The 15,147-nt window shown below is 55.0% G+C and overlaps 6 protein-coding genes across 6 annotated transcripts; 2 read left to right on the forward strand and 4 right to left on the reverse strand.

Moving 5' to 3' along the window:
• Nucleotides 1-492: 492 nt before the first annotated feature.
• On the reverse strand, nucleotides 493-3,545 carry N656DRAFT_800076 (uncharacterized protein; the record flags this gene model as incomplete). Its single annotated transcript, XM_064817964.1, has 5 exons — nucleotides 493-523; nucleotides 583-877; nucleotides 941-1,050; nucleotides 1,133-1,418; nucleotides 1,475-3,545. The coding sequence occupies 5 exons, from the start codon at nucleotides 3,543-3,545 to the stop codon at nucleotides 493-495; spliced, it is 2,793 nt and encodes a 930-aa protein (XP_064668136.1).
• Nucleotides 3,546-4,226: 681 nt separating this feature from the next.
• On the reverse strand, nucleotides 4,227-5,087 carry N656DRAFT_781807 (DUF1903-domain-containing protein). Its single transcript, XM_064815648.1, has one exon. The coding sequence runs from the start codon at nucleotides 4,615-4,617 to the stop codon at nucleotides 4,405-4,407; it is 213 nt and encodes a 70-aa protein (XP_064668137.1). The 5' UTR covers nucleotides 4,618-5,087; the 3' UTR covers nucleotides 4,227-4,404.
• A 915-nt stretch (nucleotides 5,088-6,002) lies between these two features.
• Nucleotides 6,003-6,419, forward strand: N656DRAFT_713972 (ubiquitin-like protein; the record flags this gene model as incomplete). The annotated part of the gene is made up of 2 exons (XM_064811931.1): nucleotides 6,003-6,248; nucleotides 6,360-6,419. The coding sequence occupies 2 exons, from the start codon at nucleotides 6,003-6,005 to the stop codon at nucleotides 6,417-6,419; spliced, it is 306 nt and encodes a 101-aa protein (XP_064668138.1).
• Nucleotides 6,420-6,685: 266 nt separating this feature from the next.
• On the reverse strand, nucleotides 6,686-9,948 carry N656DRAFT_213886 (uncharacterized protein). Its single transcript, XM_064808912.1, has 3 exons — nucleotides 9,904-9,948; nucleotides 9,628-9,829; nucleotides 6,686-9,549 (listed from the first exon to the last, which is right to left on the reverse strand). The coding sequence occupies exons 2-3, from the start codon at nucleotides 9,713-9,715 to the stop codon at nucleotides 7,037-7,039; spliced, it is 2,601 nt and encodes an 866-aa protein (XP_064668139.1). The 5' UTR covers nucleotides 9,716-9,829; nucleotides 9,904-9,948; the 3' UTR covers nucleotides 6,686-7,036.
• A 1,852-nt stretch (nucleotides 9,949-11,800) lies between these two features.
• N656DRAFT_781811 (MFS general substrate transporter) lies at nucleotides 11,801-14,092 on the forward strand. Its single transcript, XM_064815649.1, has 8 exons — nucleotides 11,801-12,178; nucleotides 12,275-12,429; nucleotides 12,492-12,576; nucleotides 12,647-13,146; nucleotides 13,218-13,457; nucleotides 13,520-13,562; nucleotides 13,625-13,725; nucleotides 13,795-14,092. Exons 1-8 carry the CDS (start codon nucleotides 11,985-11,987, stop codon nucleotides 13,923-13,925), a joined length of 1,449 nt encoding a protein of 482 aa, XP_064668140.1. The 5' UTR covers nucleotides 11,801-11,984; the 3' UTR covers nucleotides 13,926-14,092.
• Nucleotides 14,093-14,511: 419 nt separating this feature from the next.
• Nucleotides 14,512-15,033, reverse strand: N656DRAFT_791129 (uncharacterized protein; the record flags this gene model as incomplete). Its single annotated transcript, XM_064816943.1, has 4 exons — nucleotides 14,512-14,620; nucleotides 14,694-14,808; nucleotides 14,879-14,913; nucleotides 14,984-15,033. The coding sequence occupies 4 exons, from the start codon at nucleotides 15,031-15,033 to the stop codon at nucleotides 14,512-14,514; spliced, it is 309 nt and encodes a 102-aa protein (XP_064668141.1).
• Between the last annotated feature and the right edge of the window lie 114 nt (nucleotides 15,034-15,147).

Below are 15,147 nucleotides of genomic sequence, written 5' to 3' on the forward strand. Positions count from 1 at the left end.
GAAGTTGTCTAACTGCTGCGCAGCGGTTGTTGCATTCCCGTAGACTCGACAGAAATACCCGATGGTCAACCAGGGCCGTTTCCAGGCAATGAATGACCGTGACTTGCCAAAAGGCCAGGCCTAAAGTCATTGCCCAGGTGCCTACTAACCAGACTACTAGAGATACAACCGTTCATTGTCTGAGAGTCCATAGCCTAGCCCATCACCTCCTGGCACCTTAACGCCTAAGTCTGCCCGGAACTGAAACAGGCACCAGTAACATCCGTGTGCTGCCTGCTGTTGGAGACATATGCTCCGCAAGGGGAGGATATGGCTCCTTTCTGAAGTCCCTCATCTTCGTCCCATGCTAAACCCGGTACTGCCGGCAGCAAGCAGTACAGCAAGGAGATCGAGTTCTCCAGCTTCTATGCTCATGATCCAGAAGCTTCAGGCCGGAAACACAAGCTACTCTCCAACCATATGACCTTCAACCTAGCCCCGTCCTGTGCAGCCTCATGGCTTGATCGTCCACAACTCCCTTGACCTAGCCCAGCTGTTAGTCATAAGCCAGCAAGCGAAGGGACCGGTAGTAGTAGTACGTACCAACCCATCTCTCTGATCTTCTTGGAGTTGTTTTGTGCACCCTTTTTGTCGCTGGTCCAGATGGCCAAGGCCTTGCTGCAGGACGTGAAGGCCTCAAGCAACTCCTTCATCCTGTTGCACCTCATGAACTCTTGGGCCACATCCGAGCCCTTCTCCGCAATCGCGGCGGCCAGCTCCATGCATTCGAGAAGGTTATCACGCGAGAGCGATGTGCCTGCAAAATGCAGGCAGCTGATATAAGCCAACACCGTCTCTGGGATGTACGCCTCGCGGAGCTCGAAGAAATCCTTGTCGGCTAGCGCTGCACCGTCAGCCTCCATAAGCTCAATCCCAGCATGTAAGGTCAGTTCGTGCTTACGCTGGTTGGATACCAACAGCCAGTTCTTGAGGACGGGCTGCATGCATGCCTTGGCCGCGCGCACCTCTTGGCTGGTGTGCTGCCACATCTCGCGCGACGTGCTGGACTCCCTGATGATGGGCGGCTAGGTTAGCTTATAGTCCGAACGCCAGAACCAGTCCCGGTAAGCAATGCGGAGGGGGGTAAACATACTCCCTACTGAGCCCAGCCAACGAAGAAAGGGTCTCCATCGAATCGAGAGCACGGACAAGACACTCAAACTCCCACATATTCCGCACCAGCGTAATCAGCTTGTCCTTGGGTAGCCTGCAACTCGCCAAGAACTCGGCGGGGAAGTCAGCGTTTGCGAAGTCGTCGAACCAGCCCGGCCCAGAATCCTCGCTCGGGTCCCGGACGGGGATAGGCGTCTTTGTCCTAATGATTTCGCGGCCCGGGACGCGTTCGCTGAATGCGCGAGCGGCGCGCAGGCGCATGCGTTCTTTTCCAATGGTCAGTACTCACATCCTAAAACATGGGCTGGTTGGGGCTACACACTCAAAAAGTACTTGTAGACCCGGATGGTGTACATGCAGGTCTCCTCAAACAAGTCCGGAACCAGCATGAGCCATTCCATAGAGCGGATGATGCCGTCGTCCTCACTGTCGACAAATTCTGCATCCTCTCCAAAGAAATCCGGCTTGACAATTCGGCCGTACTTGAGTGTTAATGGTCCATCTTCAAGAATCTTGAATCTCCCCTTGGCCTCGCAGCTCAGCGCCTTATCCTGAACGTCCTCCAAGTAGAGCTCGGGCTGACGCTTGACAAATTCGGCCAGATCAATACCCAGCTTTCGCATGATGGTAAGCTGGTGAATGCGTGAATCATTGTCATCAATATGAATAAGATTTCTGCTCAATGTCTCGTACATTCGAGCACCATTCAACTTAGAGCAGTACACCGGTATCAGGTCCTCGAGTTTAGCGAGGCGCAGATAGCTGATATAAGCAGCAATGAGGTGCTCTGCCGCTCGGTGCCGGGCCTGCAAAGGACCGGTATCAATCGTGAAACCCTTCAGGCGGTCGAGAGCTGAGACTATGATGAGAACGTGGGCCAATATCCGTATGCCATCGTGGTCACCCAAACCAAAGTATTTCTTCGGGTTGAAGCCCTCAAAAGTCGGTAATACAACCTCGGGGAGCAGCTTCGACTTGTCCTTCTTATTGGCAAGCCGGGAGAGCACTAAACCTTGATGGAAGAGGTGTCGATCGACTTCATTTGCAAGGATGGCGCCTTGTAGCGCCTTTGTCGTTCGTAGTGCCTCATTGCTCGTCCTCTCATCCTTCTCAAGTGAAGTAAGGAGGCGTTTGACGGCAGTCATGGGATCGCCGTGATGCAAGACTGCATTGAACGCCGGGTACTGTTGAGCAACCTTTGCGGCCTCCCCACTGGCATGCTTGATGAGATGAGAGTCGAACTGTGTCCTGAGAAGGGCATTATAATTGGCAAACAGGAAGTCATCCCATGATTTGCACACCTTCTCGACGCTTGTAATGTCACCCGCAAGCAGCCCGTGAACGGCGCGATCATAGTCGCTTGTCCCACCCTCGCGAGCTGTAGCATAGCACATACGCCTCCATAAAATCAGGGAACTTGGGTCAAACGCTGATTGCTCTTCGTCCTCGGGATTTGAGAGCGGCAGCGGTGAGATGGAAGCGGCTCTCCACATTTCCGTTCTCACGGCGCACCACTCCCTGATCTCGGACATGGAGCAGCCCCGGCGAAGCATCTCAAAGCAGCCCAGCCAGATAGCGCGTTCGAAATACTCGTCCTGGGGCTCCAGTTTGCGCCCCTGACGGGTGAGAGCGTCCGGGTCAAGTTGGGTGATAAGAGTGTTTGAGCCGAGATGTGATTCGGCGGCAGCGGAATCGTTTGGGTCCAGGACGCCTTGGTACCCATTGACGCTCTTTTGCAGCTTGATTTTGTGGCGGGTATGGAGCCAACCGTGTCCGAGTATGTCTCCGCGCTCAGCATTCTGTTGGAGCTCGCTCACAATTTCATCAATGGATGGCCCGTGGCTCGCACTGTTCTGCAGCCACTCGAGCACGATTTTCCTTTCGCGGGCGAGTGAGTCGGACAATAAAAACTCGTTCCACCACTTCCTCCGCGACTGGGACCGGGCGTCATGATTCAACAAATGTTGCACGGCTGACGTATCGCGGTATCGCAGTGGCAGAATCCTCCGTAGAAGGTCCCATGTCTGCGCCTCCTCTTCCACGCGTTGCGCCTCTTCCAAACTGGCATCCGCGCCGCCATTGTCGGCTTCGTCGATGTCCATCTCAGCCGATCCTGCCCTTTGCCAACTCCCCCTCCGCAACGACCGTTGCCGAGATTGGCGCTCACGCAGCCGGTCCGCCCTCTTCCGTGTGTAGGTATGGTAAACATCGAGGAGCTTGAATAATTGAGCGCGCTGCTCTGCGGGTGAGCCTTTGGGGTCGGTGGTGTAGCGATCGAGTTGGGCTGCGAAGTAATCGACTTCTTCTCCGAGCTGAATGGAGCTCTCTTGGTAAGTAGCCTCCAAATCCGCTATCTCGTCAACCGAAGGCTCTGGGAAGACAGTGAGCGACATGGACGCGTGGGGTTCCAGCTCATTTCCAGGGATTGGCCAACCTTGAGCAGGGCTAGGCGAGCGGGAGCTCGCATCTGAGGCCGTGAAGTCCTGGTTTAGGAAAACGGTTAGCACCACCTCTGTTGATTGAGCAGATAGAGCGTTGATCAACCCACGAATGACGGCGCCATGTTGCTCAAGTAGGCTGGCTGAGCGGAATCGATTTGGGCTTAGGCAGGTGACGTTGGGTATTCTCGAGTCGGCCGAGCCAGATATAAACTTGAGGAGAGGCCTGGCGCTTCGATAAAATCGATTGGCCCTCTACCGCATCCTCGAAATCGATCGCCGCTTCCCTCAACAGCCAATGGATTACAAATCGTGCTTCTTTGTAAATTCGCGAGGTCTAGTCACAGTCCACCACGGAAGCCGAGCTGATCTTGGTTTGTCCAGAGCGCGGGTCGCGTCGATGCGGCTCGAAATTCTGAGGTGTCGAGGGTGCCAATCAATTGCTGCGATGAGCGCCAACACCACGAAGCTCCTGTGGAAGGATTAGGCTGGCCTGTTAAAGCACCAGCCGCTGATTGGCCCCAGCAGTCGTGCAAGGCCCAAGGTTGCCCCACCTGCTCCGCCGACAGGGAAACTAAAAAGCTTCGTTTGGTGCCAAAATTTCTGAACCTTTTCCTCTTTTCTCATCAATGTCAAAAGGCATTCATATTAGAGTCTCGGAACAAGACCATCAGTGCTTGTTCAGGTCCACGGGGCCTCACGCGCGCTCAATGATCGCCTAGAGGAAATCCAGCACCCTCCTTTGAAGTTGCCTGACGCCTTTCGGGGTCATGCAGGTGGACATATCTGGATGTGTGATACATGCCCTTCACCTTCAACGAATGCCCTTTCTCCTCTGCTCCATTTTCAACCGCAACAGCTCCGCCTTGGGGCAGCTGGCCGTCACTGCATCGTTACCGTTCCTCTCATAGAATGCCTGGCAACACTCGTATAGGGCATCGACGAGCTTGGAACACTTGTCCTCGTTATACCCGTTCCTGGTCAAGCAGTCTGACGGCTGGTGTAAATACACGTGCTTCTGGCGCATGGAGTTACCGCTGTTATCAGAAGTCGGAACTCACCTTGAATAGCACACTGGGGAAATCAAGCAAACACGTCAGCATGAATACAACTAGGCTTTGGACTTATCAGACGAACCGCACGGGGATGGCATGGCGGGTTGCTTTTGAGGTCCTGCTCGAGCGCCTAAGGATAAAAACCAAGTCAGACTTTTCGGTCATAAGTATGGGATTGAAGGCATTGTATCTCATCACTTACCATTGCCGCAGGTGTAACCTATTCAAGTACCAGAAGCCAAGGTCGTGACTAAACCTCCTTGCACAGACAGCTCTTTTTGCAATTGGTGCTGGGTGAGCTATCATGTTTCTGTAAGGTGGTCAGGAGTGTTGCATTGTGTGCCTGAGTGTGGTGAGTGCTGGGAATTATGATGTCAGATGGAAACCCTGCAAATATTCTGGGCCTAGGTCTCCTTGTCCGATTAGAAAACAGTGGTTAAGGTACTCTAGCAATCATTCAGCGGTAGGTCAAGACTGCTTTAGACTCAAGTTGGGTGTTATGAGCAGATAATGTAGGCAACCTACCTATAAGGGCATCTCTCTTACGAGCTTTGTGGTTGTAGATACAATATCCCTCTAGGTCCCAGCGCTCACTGCCTGGTTGTGGACTCAAGACCTACACTACTTGATCGTCCAACAACGTAGGCATCCTTCCATTGTGCTGCGCAAAATCCGGGCACTCACGATTTGGGGAGTTAACGTCGAGGTGAAGCCGTGTGCAGTATACCCACATTGGATGTGTACCTCCGTAGGTAGGTTCTTTTTATTGCCGGTGTTTGTCAAGTCCTGACTCTTGAGGCGGTTGAGCTGGACCTTCACCCTTCAACCTTCTTCTACTCTACAGTTAGCTCGCCTCCTTTCTATCTCAGCCTTTGCGCGGGCTAAATTTACCCATTCGCAACTAACCCAGACCTGGGATTAAGGCTCTCTCGGCTTGTTCACTCAACCCCACCACGCCAGGGTGCCACCGCTCCCCGCCACAACCGACCATCCCACCTCAATCTTCATCGCCGGTCTGACCCCGCGATCGATAATTATCCAGAACCATCCCAGCAGGCGTCACCTCGCAAATTTCCTCGTCCAAAAAGAGAACACCTTCGTCCTTTAGAAGTCTACAACTTTTCAAGTGAGTGTGTCGCTCCTGCCAACCCGTCAATATCACAGACCGACTTGATTTAAACCGGTCTTGGCTCCCTTCACGCGACTGTCTCTGACCAAACGAAACGCCACTCTTCTTCAGCGTAGCTCAGTACACTCTCCTTCACAACACTAAACTTCACGATCCTACCCACTTCGGCGACGACGACCGCACCAAAATACCCAATAAATTATCTCGCTTCCCTCGAGAAAATCCGCCATGGCAGACCACGCCGAGAACGGAAGCCCTGGCCAGCCCGGCGTGGGCGCGGACGCTCCCGGCGCGCCCGAGCACCTCAACATCAAGGTGACGGACAACAACAACGAGGTGTTTTTCAAGATCAAGCGCAGCACCAAGCTGGAGAAGCTCATGACGGCGTTCTGCGAGAGGCAGGGCAAGTCGCTCAACTCGGTCCGGTTCCTCTTCGAGGGCCAGCGCGTGCAGCCGGGCGATACCCCGGATACCGTGAGTCTCCCACTTAACACCCATGAACCAACTACCTACCTTTTGCCATCTCTTCCCCCATCCGTTCTTTCCAATCGTGGAGCCCATTGCTAATATATTGTTTGCTCCCAGCTCGAAATGCAAGATGGCGATACGCTAGAGGTGCATCAGGAACAGGTTGGCGGATGCTAATCAGGCGTCGGGGGAAGTAGACGTAGGCGGAATCGTTCCGAGCTGGTTTGAGGAAGAAGGGCGTCCGTCGTGGACTAGACAGAGCCGTACAAGGCTGTCGAACCACCAGAACGTCGTGGTTTGGGTTTGGGCCGGATCAGAGATCATCGGTTTGCTTGGCTGGAGGGGTACCAAGGGGTTGGTTTGTGGTATGCATTACAAAGGATCTTGTTCGCTGCGCTCCTTGCCAGCAAGGAGGTCCTGGCGCAATTTCGGAGCAGGTACTTTGGCACATAGGTGAATTAAACACCTACGGCATTTCAGTGTTGATCTCTAATGTCGTCCATCGGATTGTGGTTCTGATTTGGGTCCCTTTGCCTCGGATGGGGCGCGGGCAGAAGACACCGCACTTGTTCTGACTTAACGAGGGATTTATCATATCCGCCGTCACTCACATCAATGCAGAAGGATCAACGAGGTTTACACAGTACAGAGTCAAGTGCCACAGGGTACCTAACAATCATCAAACTCAGTACACGCTACACAAGCCGACAATAACGCCTAACACTCCGCAATGCCTTCCCATCCCATCCCATCCTACCAGCCTCCAATACCCGTACACATGTAGGTAACCCCCTTCAGGCCTTCAACTCCTTCTCCATGCACTTGGTGCACAGAACGACCGTCTCCCCCGGCGCACCACGACCCTCCATGGGGAAAATCTGCCCATCATCAAACCCACCTCCACAGGTCTTACAACGAAAGCACTCGTCATGCCACTCGCCGCCCAGAGCGCGAATGTACTGCCCAATAACGGCAGTCCTGCACCGGCGACACTTGGGCGCCCTCCTCTCGGTACGCTTGGTCTGGCAGCTCACACACCACGCGTACCCGTCCTTCTCGATGTGTGTCATGCCCTTCTCAAAGGGGTCGCCGCACTCGGCACAAAAGAAGTGGCCGGAATGCCAATGCGCGCCCAGCGCCACGACGTGCTCGCCCATGATGGGCGTCTTGCAGTGCTTGCAGCGCGGCGCGAACAGCTCGTGCCAGTCGAGGTGGCAGTAGAAGCGCAGGCGGTCGTCGCCGTCCTCGGCCATGGTCTCCCCGGGAGCTTCGGGGAGGGTCTCGCCCCTGGCGCGGCGCGCGATGCGCTCGAGGCGGGCCGCGCGGTGATCGTCCGGCTCGGGGGAGATCTCGAGGGCTTCCAGCGAGGTGCCGCAGGCGTAGCACGTGAAGCAGTGCGGGTGGAACCGCTCCGTCATGCCAGCTAGCGACACGAACCGGCCCTCGATCGGGTCGCCGCACTCGTGGCAGCAGGCGGTCGCACGGCTTCCGGGGACCGGCCTTGTTGGGGCTGTCCGGGGTGTGCGGGGTTGTGCTGGCGGCCGAATTCGAGGGGCTCCGCTCTTGGGAGTGGGCAGCGGGCGACGGGAACCACCCGTCGTTGACGAGGCGTCGTCATCAGGGGTCACAATGACGGGTATGGCGGGACCGCCGCCCGCTCCGTCCGACTCGACCGTGATGGAGGGAACAGATGAGGAACAGTCGGACACCGCAATGGCGGGGATGGAGGGTCCGTTTACTTGAATAGCGGGCGGAGGTTGCATTGAGCGTCGCGTCGGGGACGGTGACGGCGACGGCGATGGCGAGGCCGCAGAATTATCCGTAACAGCGATAGAAGGGACCGCCTGGGCTTGTTCCTGCTGCTGCTGCTCCGGCTGCTTGTTGCGGAGCCCGCCTGGGACGAGGCAGATGGGATGGTTGCCGGCTCGCCCAAATCTGGACTCTTCTGACTTGTCGTCAGTAGCCTCCTCTGAAGGCTTCCAATCTCTATCAAAGCTTACGATAGGACGACCCGGGCTATCGCTGACAGCAGACGGTGTCGGAAGCTTGGGGCTGCGGTCCTTCAGCTTCATGCTGGTGGCTTGCCTAATCTCCTCGCTGCGAATCTCCATGCCGTGCTTGCGGGGTACGTCACTGTTCTCAACAGGCAACCGAGTCAGGCGTGTATTAGTAGTGTACTGCGGGTTGCGAGTCTGGGATGGAGGGTTTCGGTGTATCTCAGTTTTGGACACGGGCTTCTCGGTCGCGGCAGCGGACGCATCCGTTGTAGGGGATCGGCTGGGGGCGAACTGGACCCTATTTAGGGGGTTCTTTGGCTTGAGTCCGAGCGGATTGGACTTGTCTTCTGTCGAGCCCTGAACAACGCCTGAGACGTCGGCGTCTGACTCTTCCCATATCTGTTCACCAGAGAAGGGCTTATCGACCTCACCGCTAATGTTCCTCTTCATGCTACTCCTGCGCCGCCCTCCCGCAACCGGAGGTGGAGCGCTCCCGATGCCGCCGTATGATTTGGAGCTACGGGGTTCGGCTGAATTGCTCCGTGCATTGTCGAAACTCACACGAGGAGTTTCGCCCACAACTGGAGTCTGGCGAGAGGAGGAAAACGACGGCCGACCGCCAACGGGGGTATCTTCAGCCGAACCGCCAGATGATATTGAACTCGAGGTAGAATCACGGGCAAGTCCCGTAGGCGCAACATCGCTTCCGTACAGGCCTGCACTGGCGGAGCGGGCATGTGCATAGCTGTTCTTGCGCAGGTGAGGTCGGTATCTGTAGGGCGCCCCCGGCTGAGGCAGCTTGCCGGGATTCTGGTGTTGCCAGACCAACTCGGCTGCCTCGTTGAGAGCGGCTTCATAAAGGCGCTTATCCTCGCTCGTCTCCTCGTCGCCACCTCTTCCCTGGCCTACATGCTCCGTGAGATCCATATCCTCCATCGCCTGTCTTAAACTGAAGGCTTCCTCCTTCTCCATCCACCTCTGGCCGCGCTCAATGTAGGTTGCGGAAGGAACGACTTCTGATGGCTTCAACGGCTGTACTGGCCGATCCGGATAATAATCCTTGCCGCGGTTATTGGCTGAATATCTCGACGCCACACTGCCACAGATTGACGGGCGGATGACAGACGGGGGGACACTGCTGATGTCTGACTGGGCACGCTGGTGCGTTGGCTGATGGTTCAGTGATGTTTGCGAAGGCGCGGCAGCCCCAAGGGAAGATCGGCCACTGGCTTCGTATTTCGAAGCGGGCGGCGGGCGGGCACCGGCGGGCCTATTGACTCGGTGATTGCGCAGATCTGCGAGATATGCAGCTGTTGGAGTACAGTAAACATCAGCAGCCGGCCGGGCTATCAATCCCTATTTTGGAGAGACGCCAAAGCCAGACATACCGAATTGTTCGTTCGTCATGTAGGAAGGAGACGGAGGCGTCACCTTCCGGCCCGAACTCCGGTCCTTGGGCTTGCCTTGGGCGAACATAGCTGCTCCTGGGCCTTCACGGCTCTACCTACAGCGTCCGCAATACGCCCGAGAAGTGCTTGATGACTTTGTTGATGAATTGAAGTGCGAGGAGATTCTGACGCGTTGATGTGTCTCGACAGAATCGGTGGTTAGTGCAGCAAGCAAGTTGGACGCTGTGTTGTTGACCCAATTTATTATGCACCCACCTCTCAAAGAATGGGACGGGACGAATGTTTATTCAATGTTTTGTCTCAATGTTTCATCGACGTTGCTAGGCAGTTCGCATTTCGTGGAAACACAACAGAAGAGAACCTGAGAGAAGGGAAGGGACCGTTATCTGCCTTTTTATTGAGTCACAAGCTCTTGCAAGGTCCGGGCGTTCATCCGGCGATTGTGCGAAGGCCGGTCGAATGATTGAGATTGGCAAGCCACGATTGGGCCACGCTGCAAGACAAACATGGGGTTCCCACAGCGACCGCAGTGGTGCGCCGGGCTGGCGGGTGGCGGAAAGCGGAAGTGCCTGCAGAAGAACAAACTTGGAATCGCTGAGCGCGGCTAGCGTCAGGAGCTTGGGCCACTACTTACCTTTCAAGGACAAGTGCTGTCCCACCCACAGAAATCATCCTCGGTCCACTTCGTCTGTTCATTTGTGCAACTTCAGCTCAGAATTCAGCTACGCCTGGTCCTTTACAACAGGCCACCTCCACGCTGTAAAGGTACTCAGTGTAACCATCGTCGACATCTCCGAGTGTCGACTCGGAGAGCGAGCAGACAACCCCCTCCCTCGGGATGACATGATCTAGGTTCAGTGCGGGCGGAGTCGGGTGGTTTCCGTCAATGGTCCTGTACCGGTATTCGGCATGCTCTCAAGATGAATGGCCAGGCCCTCGGTGTTCATCCGCGTCCAATTCCCCAGCTATCTCCACCGCGCCCGGTGCGCCCGACCTGCCCTACGAGGTGTTGCCTTGGGGTGAAGGCACCCGGAAAAATTCAGGGCTGAACTGCGGTTATTCACGATAATCAAATTCCGTCAGGATACCTACCGTTTCTCGTTGGCCCGATCTTAGTCACTCAATGGCCCCTATCAATCTGGGTGGTACGGTACCCTAGCACCGGTTTGTGGAGGTCGACCCCGGCGGTGGCGTCGTCACTTGACGGCGCGCAACGCAATCCGGCTCTCCGAGTCTGGCACACCGTGGATTCGGGTACGCTGGCGCCACGCCCGAGAGGGTGTGGTCCTCCAGATAGGGCCCGCTTGATGTCCCAGCCGTGGCCTTCATGCTGTTTCGCGACGAGGCGAAAATTCTTGGCCGCACACCGTGACGGTGGGCACACGTTCCTGCCGTAATCGAGGAGAATAATGGGGAAGGCCGACCTTGTGGTGTGCCGTGGCTCCGTCGCGGTCGCTGTGCCAGACGTTGAAGACAAGGGTGGTTAGACGGTCCCATTGTAGATGGTCAGGAGCTTGGCGTGGCGCGCGGAGACCAAGTCGATGCCGAGGGTAGAGCATGCTCTGGCAACCACTTCGGCATGCCCCCAACGCGCTGTGACGGATCAGAGAAGGGCGATGGATGAGAAGCACACGGCTTGATTGAGAAAGCTATTAGGCTTGCAGTTCTCCAAGATGGAAGGCCATTGTAAGGTACGTAACGACTAATAAGTGCCAGGAAAGCCGCGGATGGAGAGCGAGCAACAGTCTAGAGCCGCCGAGGAGAGGGTCCATGGCGGAGAGTTGGAGATGCGCTTCATTATCGGTAGAGTGCATTCTCTAAAACCACCCAGCTAACATGTGATTGAATGCTTTAAAAATGTGTTGTGTTGGTCTTCCCTTCATCAACAATGGAACACGCAGTTAGCCTGTCTGGCGCGCTGGCTCACTGGTCATCCATCCATCTTCGAGAACATCGATTGGAACACACAGAGCTAAGCTTGTTTCAAGCCGGCTCCGCTACCCGACCCGGGTGGGCTCCCGCCAAGCGGCTCCTGTCTGGTGGTGGTGTGGAGAGTGGGCGAGACGGTGCTCCGCTGCTTCGGCCTTGAACCGGAAATACGAGCCATATGTAGAATATTTGCAACTTTAATACTTTTACGTTTCGTTGGTAAGCAAAGTGTTGTAGTCACTGCCATGAGGAAGGTAGATGGGATAAATATTTCCCTTCGCCTCCCTTGGCCTTGGTTTTGGATGTATGGTTTTGCGAAATTTCCTTCGTCTGCTTTGGCACGTCAAGTTGCCAACTCGGTTTGGGAATCTTGATTTCGTCTTGAACTTGCTCCTGGTTCAACTGAAATGGTTCCGCATGCAGATTCTCCGCACGATTCAGGCCTCTCAGCCCCTGAATCGACACGGGGCTCCATCCCGCCCGCAGCCGACACTCCCCTCGATCTCCAAACCAAGGAAAACACGGCATCCGATGAGACCCCTATCGAGAGTGACCGTTCGGCAGGAGAGGAGGCCGAGTTTAAAGAAGGGGGTTATGGCTGGTTAGTATTAGCAGCAGCACTTGGTTCCGATGCTTTTTAGTCCACGGTATAGAACGTCGTTCCGCTGACTTCCCGCCCCAATCGGCATGCCAATAGGGTCGTCGTGGTCTCGGTCTTGCTAGTCAATGCCCATACCTGGGGCCTCAACTCGGCCTATGCCGTCTTCCTTGCCTACTACCTGAGATCCGGCGCCGTTGCCGGTGCCTCTCCGCTTGGTTTTGCCTTCGTTGGTGGCTTGTCAATATCAATAGGTACGTATAACCGACCCGTACACATCCCTAGACAAGGCACATACTGACCTCAGCCTGGGAAGCACTCCTCGTGTCTCCGCTTGTCACTTGGTGCATTGGCCGATTTGGAACAGCATTTGCCTTACGGGTTGGCGTCGTGCTTGAGGCGTAAGTGATGAAGCGTCCAGCAGCTGGAAGTTCCCCCTGATTGATCATACGTACTAACTGTTCCCCCCAGTGGTTCGTTTATCGGAGCTTCGTTCTCAACCCATATATGGCACCTTCTGCTCAGCCAGGGCGTATGCTTCGGCCTTGGGTTGGGCTTCTGCTTCACAGCAACTGTAGGCGTCGTCCCCCAGTGGTTTACCAAACGGCGCTCTTTTGCGAACGCGGTGGCCACTTGCGGCTCCGGCTTTGGCGGTCTTACCTACTCGCTAGCCACTAATGCCATGATCTCCAACCTCGGTCTGGCCTGGGCGTTTCGCATTCTGGCCATCCTGGCCTTTGTTGTTAACGGAGCATGCAGCTTGATTGTGAGAGACAGGAACAAAGCCGTCGGCGCCGTGCACATAGCCTTCCACAAGGACCTCTTCAAGCTGACCGAATTCTGGCTTTTCCTGGGATGGGGCTTCTTCAGCTTGTTGAGCTATGTCATTGTCGTCTTTTCACTCCCGGACTATGCCCAGCAGGTTGGCTTCACTGCAAGCCAGGGCTCTCTCGCAGGGGCTCTGTTCAACTGTGAGTCTCCGAGTATACCTGAGCCATGAACAATCCTCGTATCTTCTCTTACTGACTTTGTCTATTTCCAGTATCCCAAGGAATTGGCAGGCCGATCATAGGCTTCGTGAGCGACCGTCTTGGAAGAATCAACGTTGCCGCACTTGGAACTCTGATTGCTGGCCTGGCGGCCTTCTTTCTCTGGATCTTTGCTGGCCCTCATTTCGGAGGGCTCGTAGTGTATGCCCTCTTTGGCATGTTTGCCGGTATCATCTGGCCCTGTGTGGCACCTGTTGGAGCCGAGGTTGTTGGCCTGCAGTTGTTACCTGCTGGTACGTGCTGCTCCCTGAACCTGTGCTGTTCTTCGTGGACCGGAACTAACCTGGGACACCAGCCTTGTCCATCTATTGGCTTGTTTTGGTCTTGCCAGCGACCTTGTGAGTTGTCTAGCATCCCTCTTACACTTAGTCGCTCAAGGTTTCTAATTTTCGACGTTCAGCTCGGAAGTAATCGCCTTGAGCCTTAGATCAACCGGCGTTGCTGGATACATCAATGTCCAAGTCTTTACCGGGACAATGTATATCGCTTCGTTCTTGTCCTGTACGTGCGCAGCATTCTGCTTCCCAAAAAGTTCCCCTGGTCGCAAGTGCTCTCGCTAACGTGGCTTAGTATGGCTCCTGAGAAGCTGGAAATTGCAGCAGCTGGAACTCCTAGGCCTGAATGATCAGCAAATAGCAGATTATCGTCCCGGATCGGTCCGTTCATATCTCCGCGGCATGCTCACGGTCAGGCGTGTATGATGTTGAAGAAGACCATTTCTCGCAGCGAATTGGACGATAGGACAATAGAGTGTGAAGTAATAGAGTGGTATATACGTGCCGTGGGCCTTATAACCAAAGGCTGCCGCTCTGCTAAGTGGCCCGCTGCTGGACAGCTCCGATCTTGAACCGTACATGCTTGGATCGGGTGGTTCAATAGACCTTCCCCCCATATGAAGACTTCGTCCCCTTTCGCCCTTGCCTGATGTAATTGCCGTAGATACTTCCAGTCATGTCGATGTAATGATTCTTGATCGTTAATAACTTGTGACCGTGTCGGGATCTTGCAGGGGAACCTCGAATCCTGCTAGTTGTGTCGCCATTTGAGTCAAGCCGCTCGAAGCAGTCGCAGATAGTGCGTCAACCGTTTCATTGCGAATGTAGCGGCTACCCGGGTACCATATCAAAAGGCTGCCGCTATCCCGCATCAGCCCTGCTAGATAGCAGCGCAACCTGAGGGATAAGAAAGTAAGGTATCGTAACTAGGGACTGAGACTAACCATTCGGTGCTCGGAAGGTCGCACATTGCTAAGGAATTGAGTCGGCTCTTGAAGGGATTGTTGTCGTCTCACCACCTGAGCTCGCCTTTTACCCCTGTCTCCCCGCTGTCGTCCTTGCCTGCCGGTGATGACTCCTTGAACCCCAGATTCCTAAAGTCGTCTTTCGCCATAAGATTGCTAACGACCTCCAACGGTTAGTCCGCCGGGGCTAGAAGGGGAAGGCGCCCAAGTAAAAAGCTCTGTCACCCACCGGTCCATGCGACAACCAAGGTAGGATTTCGCCAGTAATCGACACTGGTCCTCATTCACTCCCTTGACCTTTTTGAGGCAGCTCAAATAATTCATCATGACCTCCTTGCATTCTCCTAAAATAAGGCCACAGTTGGATATCGTTCTTGGAGAATGCAACCGCCGAGGTGAATCGGGCTCACGTACCATCATGATCCAATGGAAAACTTCCCCTCTGAGGTCTGAATAACGAGGGCAGCGGTTAGTGGGCAGTAACAAATGTGTCACCAAAACATTCAAGTTGTGACTTACGGGACTGGCTTCGTCGTTGGCAACTGCCCTGGGCTCCCAAATGTACTCATATTGCGACTCGTTTGATACTGTGTCGTGATGTATTGTGGACAAGGGTGAGGATTGATACACACCGGTATCCGCAGATGATACCTTAGCTAAGCCAGGTAAGGGATCTGATGATG

The sequence above is a fragment of the Canariomyces notabilis genome (genome assembly GCF_033297395.1).
Source record: "Canariomyces notabilis strain CBS 508.74 unplaced genomic scaffold N656scaffold_19, whole genome shotgun sequence".
Classification (NCBI taxonomy): Eukaryota; Fungi; Ascomycota; class Sordariomycetes; order Sordariales; family Chaetomiaceae; genus Canariomyces; species Canariomyces notabilis.